At 33.0% G+C, this 18,192-nt stretch overlaps 1 protein-coding gene across 1 annotated transcript in view; it reads left to right on the forward strand.

Annotated features, from left to right (window-relative positions):
• Window positions 1–2,538: 2,538 nt before the first annotated feature.
• LOC135213005 (protein APCDD1-like) overlaps window positions 2,539–18,192 on the forward strand; it is a 229,984-nt gene continuing 214,330 nt past the window's right edge. The window contains 3 exon segments of the mRNA XM_064246784.1: window positions 2,539–2,600; window positions 3,227–3,471; window positions 11,494–11,656. Of these exon segments, the coding sequence (XP_064102854.1) occupies window positions 3,444–3,471; window positions 11,494–11,656 (191 nt within the window). The 5' untranslated portion in view covers window positions 2,539–2,600; window positions 3,227–3,443.

Below are 18,192 nucleotides of genomic sequence, written 5' to 3' on the forward strand. Positions count from 1 at the left end.
TATTACGTATTGTATTTTTAATTGATATGAGTATGCGTTCATGTATCTGAAAGTAGTGTGCAACCTGTGGTTATATATATATATATATAATATATATATATATATATATATATATATATATATATATATATATACATATATATACATATATATATTGAAAGAAGGACGAACTAAAACCATACAGTGCACCTCATGCGGTGCATTGTAGGCATTACTTGAGGTTCTTTGCAGCGTGCCTTCGGTCCCTAGCTGCAAACACTTTCGCTCCTTTTACTGTACCTCCTTTCATATTTTCTTTCTTCATCTCTCTTTCCACCCTCTCCTAATACTTGATTCCTATAGCAGATTCAAATCAACCATGCATCTGAAGTCTAGGCCCGTCCCTTACGACGCTCCTGATTGGCTGTTGATAAGCCAGTCACAGGGCTGAAAACTCTCAGTCTCTCGAGAGAGTTCACATAGGTAGGATATATGTTCCACCTCTCCTGAGGGATACTTTTGAAAGATATATCCCTCAGGAGAGGTAGAGATACATCCTGCCTATGTGGACTCTCGAGAGAGACTGAGAGTTTCCAGCCCCAGTGATGCCGTTTTTTCTTCACAACATTGGCTTTTAGCAGTGTTACCATATGCAGTTCATCTGATTGTTTACGTCATTTATGATTTAATGGTTGGAATACGGAAAATGTAAAGGTTAGAATGCGTATTATCCGATGTAGAATTATTTTCCGTGACGTTAAAAAACTACACGTCACTAGCTTAACATAAAGTATTTTTGACGAAGAAAAATAAAGGATTTCAATTAAATTAATTTGTATAAATAAGCAAGATATGTTTTATAACTTTATTTTCATAATAAAACTTGAAAAAAGCAAAGTGAAGAATTTTATTCCTCAGTGCCGTGGTCTGTGGTCTGAAAAGCCACGGAGGGTTGCTAGATGTCACCAGAAAGCCACACTAATAGACGAAATTCCTCAAAACGGCAACCCTCTCCAGCCCTGTGATTGGCTTAACAACAGCCAATCAGAAGCGTCGAAAGGGACGGGTTTAAGACATCAGATGCACGGCTGATGTGAATCTACTACAGTGCAAATGCGAGGTTTTCCTCCAGTTACACCTTTCAAACCTTTTGCTGTCAATTTCCATCTCGGCGCTGAATGACTTCATAGGTCCCAGTGCTTGGCTTTTGGCCTAAATTCTATATCAACTCATACATAACTAGGTTGTCTCATTTTATTGTTGAAGTTTCGTAAATTTGACTATATTTCATCATCGAGGCTGCACATAAAAAGATCGATATGAACGCTTATAAGTACACTCCTAAAAAATGGGTGTTTATGCAGGAGTTCTGCAGGAGATGCAGACGGCTTCACAGGATCCTGGAGTCGTGAAGACGTCTTCAAGAAGACGCTATAATCCAACGGGCATCCCTCCTAAATCCTTGAGGTGCTGAAGACGGCTTCACAGGTTCCTGGAGTCGTGAAGAAGTCTTCAGAGACGTTATAATCCAATGGGCGTTTCTTTAGGAATCCTTCAGGAGCTGAAGACGGCTTCACAGGATCCTGGAGTCGTGAAGACTTCTTCAAGCAGACTTTATAATTCATGGGCATTTCTCCAGAAGTCCTTCGCGAGGTGGACAAATTCTAGGAGAAATTATTTCGAAGAGATATTTTGGATTTCTCCGGGGATTTTGCACAGATTCAGATATTTCGCAGATGACAGACTCTACATACTGACTTCCAAGTCAGTCTTACATCATCTAATGAGGAAGAAAAGGTGGAGAAATTAAGTAAACGAGAAAAATTTCACATTTCATCTAGACTTCATTAAGGTATACTAAATATTATAGGTTATAGATTCTTAAAGATTTAATCATGCAAAGATCAGAAAGTACATTCTTTCTGTCTCTTCTTTCTTCCTCTCATTTAAACTACTAATCTGTTAATATAAATTTTCAACTCTGGGTCACGGATATATATATATATATATATATATATATATATATATATATATATATATATATATATATATATATATATATATTACTTAGGATAAATATATTCATATATTCAGTGTTGTTAAAGGTGTTCATATCCATACCTTGCTTCAACATCTTTTTTTTTCTCATTTTGATGCCATCATTATTACAAAAACAGTTTCATCCGTAGTTATTCAATTATGACATTTAAAGGACTTACTACTTGCATGAATTCATATAAGTATATATATAGGGTTTTCATTAATAGCTCTTTCTATGAATAGCAGAAATTAGTCCACCTATCTCTCTCTCTCTCTCTCTCTAACGTTCCTCGCAGATCGCAGATTAAAAAAAAAAAAACTGACGTATTTTTCATAAAAGGTAACGCGCGTTTCCCGTAGAGTTTATCGCGTTGAACTCTCGTGTTTGGCACTCCATTCATTGCTGTCGGCGCCGGCCCGTGATTGGCTGAGCGGTCCCCTCGCCTCGCAGGTGATTGGAGGAGACCATCGTCCCTTCCTACTGGCTGAGAGGGACTTGTAGTATACTCGAGATAGTGGCTTCACCAAAGTGCTAAGACTCAGTGATACGCTGTTTGTCATATGGTGAACATATCCCTGTGGTAATGTGAACAAAAGACAATTCGTGACTGGGACATGAAACTTGATGAAAAGCTCCGCTAAAAAGTTTCGCTTCGCTTCGTTGTAATTAGGATTGATCCTTTTAGATTCACTTTAATTTGTTCCGTAGATATTCTTTTTTTATGATGATAAACGTGATCTTTAATTTGTTTATAGTTGTTTATGGAATCTTTGAAATATATTTTGAAATATTTCGGATGAGAGTTACAAATAGAGAGCGACAGTGTTGCAGATGATTAGAGATTCATTGTCATCATTGCATAATTTATTTTAAATTGTTAGTTATGTATTAAAAACTTCAAAGAAAGAATATGTCTTTCAACTTTCGTAGGGACGCTAAAGTAGATGATTCTCTCTCTCTCTCTCTCTCTCTCTCTGTTTAAAAATAATATATGAATATATATATATATATATATATATATATAATATATGATATTAGTATATTTATAATATATATATATAATATATATATATATAATTTTCATAGCCAAATTTATTGAAATTTTTGTAATGACATGCATATGTACAAATGTAAGATTACATAAGAAAACAAGCGTTTTAGTGCATCCGTTGTGTCATAAGAATAATTGTATAGATGTTTACCTAGGCATTATGAACACCCATTCATATATGTATAAGTGACAGTAACTACAAGTGTATTAGGAATTAAAAAAAAAAAGACAAATCGTTAGAAGACTTCGTGAATGGAACATTGAAGTGCAAGGAAAAAGATACAGAAAAGCAAAAGAGGAAATAATCTAAGGGATAACTGGAGAAACAAGAAAGTATTATAGAGGCTTCTGAGGGATTAACTGAGATCCATCATGGTTCTCATTGCGACTCTCCTGTTGGGTAAGTTAAATAAAAGGAAAAAATTTGAAAAAAAAATAGAATATCAACATATCAACCCTTTTCTGTCACGGCAAACCCATTTCTCATCTTGACTCGGCAGCAATAACAAGAATGAATTTGCAGTGAACCTTTTAGAATAGTTTTCAGTGATTGGATGTTTACTTCGATTTTTTTTTATGACATTGTTTACATATTTATTTTGACGGCATCGACAGCAGGGAAATTGCTCAGGGCGCTCGTTAGTGTATTGTTTGCTGACAAATGATGACAGTTCGTTGCTTTCAAGGGTGACAATTTTCAGTCGTGCGCGCTCTTATTTTTTTTTTAGAATTTTTCGTTTAGATATTTTTAAAATCATACAACACTTTTCGCTCGTCTTTTTATAATGAATGATATCCATTAAATTTCACGAGTTTTTCTTTGTCAAACTATTTCCTGTTCCAAAATCATTGTTTTAATTTCCGGGTTGTTCAGGCCATTTTGGTTATTTCTGAATAATGTGTCTGTATATCAGTAATAATAATAATAATAAATTCCTTGAGTGTTAAATCAAGAAAATATCATTGACTTATATACATATCGGAAGTGAATTATATTTATTTGTATATATATATATATATATATATATATATATATATATATTTATATATATATATATATATAATAGATATATATATATATATATAAAATATACATATATATGGATATATATATAAAATATACATAAATATATATATATATATATATATATATATATATATATATATATATATATATATATATATATATATATATATATATATATATATATATATATATATATATATATATATATATATATATGTATGTATATAAAGCCACAAATGTCCTTAAAATATCCAATTCGCTCTACCTCAACATTAATATATTTTCATATATGTTAACCGAAGGGGAATTTTTTAGTTGATAATAATTTCGTCCTCTCGTGGATTCGAACCTCTGTCCGCTGGTTCGAATCCACGAGAGACGAAATTATTATCAACTAAAAAATTCCCCTTCGGTTAACATGTATGAAAACATATCAATTCCAAGGTAGAGCGAATCGGATATTAAAGGACAATTTAGTTTAATGCATGTATATGAATCACGGTGATGTGATAAGAATGATCATATATATATATATATATATATATATATATATATATATATATATATATATATTGAAAAAGAAACCCACAAAATCACTTTGTAACTTGTTTACTTCTAAAGTATTTACATTTAGTTATATGGTATAATTAATATATATATATATATAACTATATATATTATAGTTATTTAATATTATAGTAATGTATGTATTATATATATAGTATGATATATATATATAGTATGTAATTATAATATATATATATTACATATATATAATATCTAATAATACATACATATATATATATATGTGTGTGTGTGCGTGTGTGTGTATATATATATATATATATATATATATATATGCTTAAAAATCACAGTAGATGCACGCAACTTTATTAAATAAGCTTCATATACATATATATATATATATATATATATATATATATATATATATATATATTATTATCAGGAATGACAAAGTGACATGAAGAGCAAAAAATTAAGAATTCACTTCTGAGTAAATCCCTTGTTAAAAAAAAGATCATAAATCCTTAATGAATTTCTAATCGTTTGTTGCTTATCCAATTTGGGAAAATTCAATTGAAACTCTTGTTTTCTTAACATTAACAGTTTACCAATAGAATCTGCCTTGTTTATAACGTGTTTGTCATCATTCTCCCAGGTGTACCATACTCATAGGTAAATATGAATTTTAAGATATGAGATGTCTATTTTGATTTGTTCTTATATTAATTATACCTTTTAGACTTTTGCTTATGATATGTGTTTGGGGTTAGTTTGTATATACGTATGTATAAGCATATATATATATATATATATATATATATATATATATATATATATATATATATATATATATATACATATATATAGTATATGTGTGTGGGTGTTAGGTCTTCTATTTATCTATTCTAATGACGCTGAGTTTTCGTAACAACACCAGCGTTAAATTTCGTCTATGTCCTATGATATACCTAAATAGTCTCTGTTGAAAGTATTGGAAAAAAATAAAATAAAGTTATGTATTTTGGAAGTCACAGTTGCGTAAGGAATGGGAGTGCAGCATGAGAATGAATATATAAATTTGATCTTCTATAACCTTCGGTATACACACTAGGATAAAATAGTGAATGCTCAATATTAATAGGATCAAAAAATACTCGTAGTAGCATGACTTTCGAAATGGAGAAGCAGATCCCCAGTTACGTATGGGTACAAATATCTGTACGGATCTATGGATATGTTTCTCTTTTAATATGATAATTTGATAACTTGATATGATAACTTAATAGTGAACAAACAGCACTTCGGTTTGCGTTCTGCCGAAATTTTAGATTTTGTTCAAAGTATTCTATGAACTTTAATCTCGAAAAAGAAATAGTAATCAATAAAACAATGCAGTTCGGGTTGAGAAGGAATTATCTCCGAGTTTTCTTTGAAAGACTAAATGCTAAATATATCTTTAGTATAACGACTCCATTAAATATTAGCATTCAGAAATATATTACGGAGGAGAGGTGCGACTACGGATTACCTTTAGTCACACTAACGTTCTTTACTTGGAAATCGTATTCATATCCAGAGTTTGCTTCTTAAAACAGGATTTAATCTAATAGATTTTACCAGCCACACATGGCGACTTACCACTTTTTTTTTCTTTTTTAAGCAAAATGAACATTTTCTGTTAGAAGGTTTGTTTGAAATATTACCAAGTGGTTGCTTTACTTATTGATTTGAAAGCTAACGGGTTTATACGTTTGCAGACTGCGCCGTTTAAATAAGGAAGAGTAGCCGACAGCATCAGTGACTGATTAAATATTACATTTTTTGCGTTAGAAAAATATCGCTTATAGTTTATTAATTTATGTGTATTATCTATATCTTTACTCGATTAATTTATGTGTATTATCTATATTATCTATATCTTTACTCGATTAATTTGTTTATTATCTATACCTTTACATGCTTTCACTATTCGGCCGACTTTTAGAAATTTTTGAATCTGGTTTATTTACTTCAGAAAACACAAAAACCATTGCAAATGTTAAACTCTTCGTATACTTCTAAATCGTACAAATTCCTCGATATGCCAATCCATTCCCTTAATGTCTTTGTCAGTAAAAAGCTTGATCAAGCTTCGAGAGCAGATGTCATGAACTGCTCACAATATCGACAGTTGCAAAGGCAAGCAGAACTTTTTTCTCCCGTTGCTTATTATAGCAAGCCATCTGAATTCTCGGTGGAATTTCCTTTCGCAATGGTAATGTCCCCTTCGTATAGGTTTACAAAATAACGACCAAAAACATCGCTCTATCGCTTCTGGAAGAGACTAATTCAGTCGGTTAAGCTTGAATTTCCCCCGTTGTTTATTTTAGCAAGCCATCTGAATTCTCAATGGAATTTCCTTTCAAAACAGTGATGTCCTCTTGATAGTTTTACAAAATAACAACCAAAAACATCGCTCATTCGCTTCTGGAAGAGACTAATTCAGCCTATTCAGCTTGAACACCGCGAAAGATTCATTTGCAGGATATTTAACATTTATTATAAATATCTATAAACAGAAATTCTTGCTTAAGCATAAACAACCCAGAAATTATATATATTAATTTTGGCTAATTCAGCCGATTTAGTTTAAAGACCCCGAAAGATTATTAGCTTGAAGTTTAGCTGTAATAATCTATAGACAGAAGTTCCAACGTAAGCACAAATAACCTGGGGATTATATGCTCATTTTGGACAACAAAGAGTAGGAGGTTGCGAAAGAACGATGGAGACACCTGGTATCCGTGAGGCAATATGATTTCTCGATAAGTGAAAGGACAATGTGTAGCAAATGCGAAATTCAGGCAAAATTATAAATTTAATAATATTCTATGTACGTATATCACCTAGTTTCATTGATAAATGAGTCAAGAAATCGATAAATAAATATACATATGTGTTATATATATAGCTTAAAATTTCGTTTAGTTTTTCTCAGCTAACCAGAATTTTAAATAATATATATATAATATATCTATATATATATATATATATATAATATATAAATGTATGTATATTAAACACACACATACTATATGTGCGCGCGCGTGTTTGTGTACAGTAGAGATTGCTTGGTTTTACTCAGTTAAAATAATTTGTAAATTATCATATTGTTTAAAACAAAATAAAACTTCTTTTTTGCTTTTACTTATGCTTGTGTTCATATTTGATATAAAATAATTAGCTAAATGTCATGTTCAGAATTACATTAGTCAATGCATTCTTCATATTAAGCTCTTCTCTGCACGTTTTCAGCGCTGTGGTAAACCTGCCATTTCTGACAAAAACATAACTTTCGACTAATAAGAATTATTTAGTACGAGTAATTTATCAAACTTTATAAATAGTATATATATATATATATATATATATATATGTATACATATATATATATATATATATATATATATATATATATATATATATATATATATATATATATATATGCATATATATATATATATATATATATATATATATATCTATATATATATATATATATATATATATATATATATATATATATATATATATATATATATATATTAGCGAGAGCGTATATACAAAGAACAATATAGTAAAAGACACAACTGGACAATTTGCATTAGAAACTACTTTCTTATTAAGGGGTGAAAGCGCTTTGATATCAGTAGGCTATCAGGCATTATAATATCTCTCTCTCTCTCTCTCTCTCTCTCTCTCTCTCTCTCTCTCTCTCTCTCTCAGAAAAGAGATATTTTCATTATCATCATCAATATATTTCCAACGCACTTTTATAGGCATGTTTAGTAAGATTCCCTTTGTCTCCCCTGTATAGGAAATAAACCCATTTTTTTTATTTTTGAATTTTCAATAATATGCTTTTTTTATAATAATCACTGAATCAATTTAATAAATCATGAATATATTTTCCAAAATATTCATAAGACCGTCTCAATTTAATAAATCATGAATATATTTTCCAAAATATTCATAAGTACCGCCTCCTAATTATCAATGTTAATTTTCCGGTACTTATGCTAATTCGAAAATTAAACTCATAAGTACCGTCTCCTAATTATCAATGTTAATTTTCCGGTACTTATGCTAATTCGAAAATTAAACTACTTTTTGAGTTCATTTGAATGTAGAAATTAAGCCAAAGCCCAAGCACTGGGGCCTATGAGGTCATTCAGCGCTGAAATGAAATTAACAGGAAAGGTATGTAAGTAAGATGAAGAAATAGAATATAAAAGGAGGTACAGTAATAGGAACGAAAGGGGTTTCAGCTAGCGGTCGAAGGAACGCTGCGAAAAGCCCAAGTAATGCATACGGTGCACTACATGAGGTCCACTGACGACATTACCCCCTTACTGAGAAACTACTACTTGTGAAAGACACAAAGATGTCGGACATTGGCATACGTGTACATCATAAATATCAGAAGTCTGGTGACAATTACACCGTGTGTCTAATTACAGTTCACGCAACGTCAGCTGATGTCACTGTGGCTTTCTCTCTTCTTCTTCTTCTTGAATATCAGGAAGAGTTACACGCGTCTGAAGGACTTTATAACTTCGGTCAAATCATTTTGATTAAAGGTGTAATGTTGTACCGGGAATCCTCTCTCTTTTTTTCGCGTTTCCTGGTGCTTATATTTTTTCCTATCAGAAAAGTATCAGTTGCCTTTCTCCGGTTCAACCCTATTCTCTCTCTCTCTCTCTCTCTCTCTCTCTCTCTCTCTCTCTCTCTCTCTCTCTCTCTCTCTCTCTGTTCTGGCTCAGGGGTACACGAGAGGAGTAATAATTTACCCATTCCTACAAAACTTCAGTGGAGGAAACTGCTGTATTCATTATATTGATCACCTTATTTTTAATTAAATGGCCATAAGTTAGCATCAGTGTATAATATTTAGGATAACAATCAACTGGATTGAATGAGTAATAAGAAGTGAAAATGATACGAGACAGTTTCCTCTCGTAATTCTTTAAACTGAACGATCAAGAACGTAACAAAGTCCAGATTTTATTTACTGAGGAAATTCGCTTAACCGAAAAGTATCCCAGGAATTTTAGCACAATTGGTTTTATGTGCAAGGACTAATTTTCATATAAATTTTTCCCTATATATGATTATTGACAAATTATCAGAGCTGCTTATGACAATCAATAATAGACGATTCGCCGATTAGTTTGAAAACAATGAGATATTCAAAGCAATCGGTCTTACTGTCCACCCTCTCGTAACAATTGATTCATAGCGCAGCTGCAAGATTTTCTTCCTGTTACACCTATCAGACCTTTACTCTGAATATTTCCGTTTCTGCGCTGAATGACCTTAGTTGTCCCAGTGCTTGGTATGTATGCCAAAAAAAAAAAGGTCTATAATCCAAGCAATCAGATATTCAAAGGTAGAAAGTAAAATTCCGTAGATTATTACAGGATGTTTTTATGACAACAATGACTAAAACCCACAGGAATTGTAATTTCCGATTTGCAGACAATCAATAGTCTTGCTTTTTGTTTGTCTGAACGGAAATGCAATGTCGTCTATTAAAATGATTCCTGTTCGTAATCATAATCAAAATTGGTAATATGATAAATTTTGTGCAATGCATGTAATACCCACTATAAACTAGAGTGTGGAAACAAGGACAGATTACTTCAGGTAAAAGATGGACTACTATAAAAAAAAAATTGTAGGGGTAGTTTGGCCATGCCTACTAGGTATTGCTACTTTGTTGTGAGCAAAGGCTTACGTAATGGCATGGATCTTAAATTTGCACACAACGTTTTCAGTATTAAAAAGTAGAAGAATTTCCCATCTTCAATCGGTTGCCATCATAATAATAATAACAGGGATTATAAGATGAATTATGATTATTAGACCCTCAGTTAGTATTGCGTATTGGCATATTTCGTCATAATTATGTTTCTTGGATCGTTGATACCATAGTTTTATTTATTCATGAGCTGTATGGTCGCTTTTTTACTTATTTATTCGTACACAATATGATTATATATATAATATATATATATATATATATATATATATATATATATATATATATATATATATATATGCATATAAATATATATATATATATCATATATATATATATATATATATATATACATATATATATAGACATACATATATATATATATATATATATATATATATATATATATATATAATATATATATATATATATATATGTGTGTGTGTGTGTGTGTGTGTGTGTATGTATATTTTAATTCATTCATTTAATATAAAAATTAGATAATGCAAAACTACCATTGGTTTGAACAATCAAATTAGATTTGAGTCCTTTGCTCACCTCAATCATACATTTAGAATAAATATTACCGTTCCTCATGAAAACGAAATCAAAGCCACCTTACATTTCATACCCACTGCTCCAGATGTGTCCTTCCAACCAGATAAGTCGTTTGCGATTGAGCTCCGTTGAGTTATGTGTTTACAAACCAGATGGGACTGGTACTAACTTACGTTGGTTCTCTGAAGATTAGCCAGAGCTGACCTCAGGCACAAAGATGGTACCATGCTGCAGGCCATCTGGCGTCCAAATTTGGAAAACAAATAAGGTTGACAAGGCACAGACTTTAGGTCGGTTTATTCTATTTCTCTTCTTTTTTTCATTTTCTTATTTTTCAAATCGGTGTTTTGAAATTGAATTTAATGCATCTGTTAAGGACCTTGGTATCTACATTCGTATAGGATGAAATCTACAAAAATCCTTTCCTTTTTCATCTCAATTTAATCATATCAAAAGTAATTTTCAACATATGATGTTGACACAACTCTGATTTTTTTAACGTACCTTTGCAGGTTGCACGCTGGTAATGGTATCAGACTGCAACGTGATGAACAATCTCGTGCACGACATAGGCCTGCCCACGTGCACAGGCCTCCTGCACCAGGCCTCTCGCCGTTCGGCAAAAACGACCGCCGTGCTGCCTCCAGACATCCACGGCAAGTGGCTATCGACAAGGTAAGTGACGTTTCAGAAATGTAAACAACACTGATATGTTTTTAAATGCTAGATCGCACTACTCGAGAAGAAAATTATTGGTTTTGTTTAATTGATGAAAGTTACGGGCAATTCACGCGATTTATTTCCTCGATTGATCATTCTTCATATAAATGATTCCTACTTTCATTTTTTGATTAAGGAGTAGGTATACATTTTCAAATGGATCAGTAGCAGATCGCACATCTCGGTGAGAGAGAAGAGATTTGTTCTGTACCGAAGTCATGATGATTTGAATATGTTTCTAGGTAAAAGTCGGTGACAAAAGCATTATGACTAAAGGTACCCATTCACAGATTACTTTGACACAACGAGTCATGTTAATAAGTTTTCTACGGGGTCTCATAATAATTGTAACTTAATGTCTGAAAGGTATAGAGTGACAGTTATATTCGAAAATTATTTGTTTTTAGTTCAGTCCGGATTAATACATGGCAAAAACGCGTGTATATATGTATATATATATATATATATATATATATATATATATATATATATATATATATATATATAACGCGTTTTTGCCATGTATTTTGCCATATATATATTTATATATATATATATATATATATATATATATATATATATATATATATAGATATATATAGATATATATATATATATAATATATATATATATATATATATATATATATATATATATTATATATATCATAAACGCTAGAACTTAATAACGCAGGGGTGTCTTGTCCCCTTATGAGGATAACAACGGTGAATTACCAACAAATAGAAAACCCTGAATTCTGCAGAAAATATTTATTAGAAAGTTGCAAAAGGGAAGAGCAAAGTTTGCTAAATTTTATTTGCTTACAGCAGGAAAGTACGAAAGTACTTAGATTCCTATTTCTTGTATGACTTGTGTTGGTCAGTAGGTACCGCCCTGGCCTTCCATTTGAAAGGCTGGGGGTTCGATTTCGGTATGAATCAGACATTTATTTCTATGAAAACGCCGGCTCACGTGTTGGTTAATTTCATATATTATATATTATATATATTATATCTATATTTTCTAGTATAATATATATCTATATCTATATATAGTATATGTATTATGTTCTAAGGCACAAAAAAATATTTATTATTAGTTTTTTGGACTCGTTTCAAAACAATAAATGAAAATGAATAACAAATAGAAATAAATAGATAAATAAATAATAATAAATAAATAAATAGAAGAATAAATAATTGAAAAATAAATAAATAAATAAATTAATTAAAAATAAAAGATATATATATATATATATATATATATATATATATATATACATATATATATGTGTGTGTGTGTGTGTGTGTGCATGTATGTATACACAACAACATTGTATGCAATCTTTGGCTTTGGTTAACAATGACAGCGCATTTCGCAAGAAACAGACCTCAAGTTGTTTTCCGAATTATTTTCATTCCACTGAAGAGCGAGTACTTCCGTATACAAGACAATATTGCCCTCAAATTCCTTTATAAACTACCACCGAGTAAAGTGCTGAATGATAAAGTGTCTTAGTAACAAGCGGATCGTAAATTGTTTACAAGATTGCGTTCGTAGTTTATGGTATATACGAACTTTTTTTTTTCCACTGAGACACGGCATTGATTTCCACAGTGATTATTAGGTAGAATTCAGTGTATGTTTGTGCCTTCAAATTACGTATGAAAGTTTGTTTCCGTTGAGAAAGCTGCTGGTGTTTATGTTGGCCGTGTGAACATGAAATTAATTATCTTGATTTTTAAACTTTTTTTGCGAGTAAAGCTCATACGTATAGTATATAGACTTGTTTTGTTAGATATTTCAAAATTAATGTAGTTTTTTTTTTTATTATGTCTGCACATGTGTGCGCCTGAGAACATTTATAATACTTCTTCATAAACCTTTTTAACGGAGGATAGGGAACAGAGCTAGTTGTGAGCGGAGGAAATTAGTTCAAATGTAATTTAAAAAATAAGGGGGCGAAGAAAGAATTAGGGGGACATATCCAATTGCTCTTTTGGTTACCGAAAACACTTTTAACAGCAAGTAAAATCAGAAGTGTTAAACAGGAAGAAAGCAAAACAAGGAATACAGTAACAAGTGAAACCCCGAAACGACAACAAAACAATTAAAAACAATCACGAATAGATACGAGAAACAGCCAGAACGAGGACAATGGAAGAACAACGGAGCAGGTCATACGTCATCGGATGGATGCACTTGGCGTTGTCCGTCATCCTTGGCATTTGTCTGTGTTGTGGAATCAGCAGTTGTTGCGTTCATTCAGAATGTCTGTCTCGTCCCTGGAATGCTGTTACTCACTTCGCTTTGCTTATTGCTTCTATTTAGTGCTACAACAGGAGATAAATGTGCTTGGCACCCAATACAAACATGAACATGTGAGACCTATTTTGCGCAAGTAGACGAAGTAAACTTAATGAGTACATTTTTGGCGCATGAGAGAACTCAACACTTACACTAATAAACATATGGATCGACCAGAGTATTGGGTGTCTTGATAGTAATGATAAGGTTATGGCGAAGATCAAAATTGATGATAGATAATATAGTTGAAATGATGAAACTGACAGATGCAATGTCAAGATAATAAAAGTTGAGACTATGGCTTATGTAAATAACGTAATAATAATCATTTTAATACACTGGTAATTTTGAAAAAGGTAATTATTACAGTAATATTCATACTCTATGTAAAATGTAATCTTAGTGAAATTTTGTAGATATAACATAATTACGCTAAGTAAAACGTGATTACGTGTAATTGTGTAAGAAATATTATTGTGATGATAAGAACTGATGGGAATGATAAAATGAAACAGTTTCAGAGAGAGAGAGAGAGAGAGAGAGAGAGAGAGAGAGAGAGAGAGAGAGAGAGAGAGAAATTGAAAAGTGGAATAGCAGACTCTCGAATCCTTTCTATACGGATTTAGTTTTGAATTTATTTATATAGTTACAGAACTGTAGATATGTTTCTCCGTAATCAGGCTTACTCGTATGTTTTTTTTTCAGGTCTAGAAGTCTCTCTCTCTCTCTCTCTCTCTCTCTCTCTCTCTCTCTCTCTCTCTCTCTCTCTAGCATGGTAATAAGCATACCTGCCTGAAACTGCCTCAATATGACTCACACAATTACACATAAATTACATTTAACTTTGCGTAATTGCGTTATTTCTACAAAATTTCACTGAGATTACATTTTACATAGATTATGAATATTACTGTAATATTGACATTTCTCAAAATTACAATTATATTAAAATCATTATTATTACGTTATTTAAGTCCTATTCTTAACTTTCACTACCTTGATATTGCATCTGTCAGTTCATTATCACAACTATATTATCATCAGTTTTCATTCTCATTATCATTACTATCAGGAACAAACGCTATGCTCATCATTATCCTCACTTGCATTACCCCTATCATTGTTTTCAGTATTATCTTTATCTGTTACCCATTCTTATCGTCATCAGATGAAATATGCATCAGAATCGAATTTTAATCTGAGTGTCTCAATAAAATGGATAAAAATGATCAGAGCATAACAGCAAACTTGGGCACTCAATAGATTGCAATATATTGAAGAGCCAGGAACTTATGCAGACTGAATTCAAGTTGATATGTAGATTTCCATAAACCTGTCCATATTAGAGACCAATGATATTTTTATATCAGGATGAAATGATAGGCATTTGTAAAATCTCTCTCTCTCTCTCTCTCTCTCTCTCTCTCTCTCTCTCTCTCTCTCTCTCTCTCTCTCTCCGTAAATAATATAGTCATACATATAAGTCTCTCGGACGACAAACAGACGGAGAGACTAACAGTCATTCTGCTTAACCCAAGTCAGAGGGAAAACCATTCAGCGTCACACAAAAGAATAGAATTCAAAGAACCTTAGGAGTCGTGTTTAACCCCCCACCCCACCCCCACCCCCGCACCCCCACCCCCGCGAAACGCACTTGCTTCGTTGCATCTAATTTCGCTCCCGAAGGTGAAAAGACAATTTTGGCACCGGGACCACCAAGCACCAGACAAAAGGACTTGGCCTTAGACCCATATGAAGAATCCGCGGCCGAGCGCTCTCAGTGTCTCGCATCTCATCTCTCGATGGCGTTTTGCGAGGTGTTAATGAGATCTGCCACTGATGGACCGGTTGGCATGTCAGGTATAAACCCATCGCCTGGGACCGTGATGCTTCGAGAATGACTTCCATCGTCGCCGTTATTAAGCCATGTGGAACAGCATTTGCATATCCAAATTACAGAGGGAAGAATTATGCGCGCACTTGACGAAAGGGCTCGCAATGGCGCGTAATTACGCGGCCCTTACCTCCGTTCGTGCGATCCAATTAGGCTCAAATTAATCCCCGGCTTGGAGGGAGCGTCGTTTCTCGCTGTGCACGTCGCGATGTTCTCTTGTTCGTGTCACAACCCTGCATGTGTTAAGAAATCTATTTTAAGGAGTCTTGGACGGAGTTTGTCCGTGCATTTAAGTTCGTATGAAATGGAAACTATAGAAGAATGTCTTTGTTTGTTTGAATGGTGTTTTTACGTTGCATGGAACCAGTGGTTATTCAGCAACGGGACCAACGTTTTTAAGTGATTCCGAGCCACGTCGAGAGTGAACTTCTATCACCAGAAATACACATGTCTCGGCTCTCGGTCAAATGCCCGAAGATCGAACTCGCGGACACCGAGGTGGCACGCCAACGCCATACCGACCACGCCACTGAGGCGCTTTAGAAGAATGTGCAACGCGCTACTTAGCTTTACTGAATTTTAGCCACTAGACCTAGTCCCGAACCACAATTGCTATATTTGGTTAATGACCATCTTTTGAAAATCACCTATCAAAAGCTACATTATACATGTTAGAAAAAATCCTAAATAAATTCCAGCATTCGTCATAAATCTTATATCAAGCTATTCATAACTTAACTTTCCGAATAATAGTATGAAAGCCCGGATAATAAATACACAACTAAATAACTTTCTTAGTATTTATCAACATGAACAAGTACTGGAAAGAGATAAAATAGTCCACCTCTCTCATGGACAGTGGCGAGTAGATATATGTATTGGGAGAGATTTATTCTCGTACGTACTTACGCACCACTCAGTAGGAGTTCATTGACTTTTATTTGCTTTAGCGAGTCTTTAATAAATCTCTTTAAAAGACTCCGTGGTACGAAAGAAACGAGGGCTCGGGAACGTGTCAAACCAGGCGATTTTGTATTTAGGATGATTGAAAAGTAAGCGTATTTGATTACCATTGATCTTGCTACAGTCTTTTACTGGCGTTGAAAAGAATTTTTGTAGAGTCTGTAAAAGCCCCTCTCGTCCCTGCAACACACTTTTGGGTCGTATCGGCTAAAGAACCTTCCAAAATCCTTTGCTGTATCGCTTTACATTTCCACGACTGTTTTTGGCAGGATCTGACATAAGGCCCGGAATCTTGTTTAGCCGATTTGTTCTTTAAAACAAAAAGAACAAATAAATAAGAAAAGGAACGGGTTAAGAAATGACCTGAAAGAAATACTAGAGAAATGCTATCAGACCAGCTAAAAATTTGACGAGCCTTGACAATTCTAAATTGAATGGTAGATCGATTTGTTTCTATCAAAATTCACTCTTCAATTTTTGTATAGTAAGATGCGTTTAGAACGAAACGTAAATCATTTGTCCACCTACAGTGATCCCCATTTCTTCATATTCTTATGTTTTTAGAATATATGGTTTAGTGGCGTGATCGGTATGGTCTTAGCCTGCCACCTCGGTGGCAGCGAGTTTGATTCTCGGGCATTCCGTTGAGGAGTGAGAGATGTGTATTTCTGGTGATAGAAGTTTACTCTCGACGTGGTTCGGAAGTCACGTAAAGCCGTTGGTCCCGTTGCTGAATAACCGCTGGTTCCATGCAACGTAAAAACGCCATACAAACAAACAATATATGGATTTTATTTTGAACTGATTTTATTTTAGAAATGAAGCTTGTTGACACTGGAAAGTCTTTTTTCCCAATGGAAAGAATCAAAGCCCTAGAGTGTGTACCTCTGTTTTCTGCTTATTCATCTTCATGGTTTTTCAGTCCCATACCTCTAGACTGGTTTTACAAAGTTTCTCGCCTGATCAACAGTTATCCATGACTGGACTTTGCCAGTCGAATTATTTGATCAATTAGCGTCTTATATAAGGCGTTAGGTATTGGTAATAGTGAAAAGAAATTTCTTTTCCTAGTATATATTCAGGACGTTGCATACACAGTGTAATTCTCGGGAAGTTTACTATTTTTGATATTTACATTACGTTGAAAAAATCCTGGATCCATCCTAGATAGTGACCCAGTATGTATCCACCTCTGCGGCGTGTTTAGTACAAGCTCGTTGGAGATGACGAAAAAACATAAACAAAGGACTGTCAATATCATAAAGATAATGACCTCCAATAAATATTAATCTTAAATAACGACCCCCAGTATTGGTAATCTTTTCAG

The sequence above is a fragment of the Macrobrachium nipponense genome, chromosome 42 (assembly GCF_015104395.2).
Source record: "Macrobrachium nipponense isolate FS-2020 chromosome 42, ASM1510439v2, whole genome shotgun sequence".
NCBI classification, from domain to species: Eukaryota; Metazoa; Arthropoda; class Malacostraca; order Decapoda; family Palaemonidae; genus Macrobrachium; species Macrobrachium nipponense.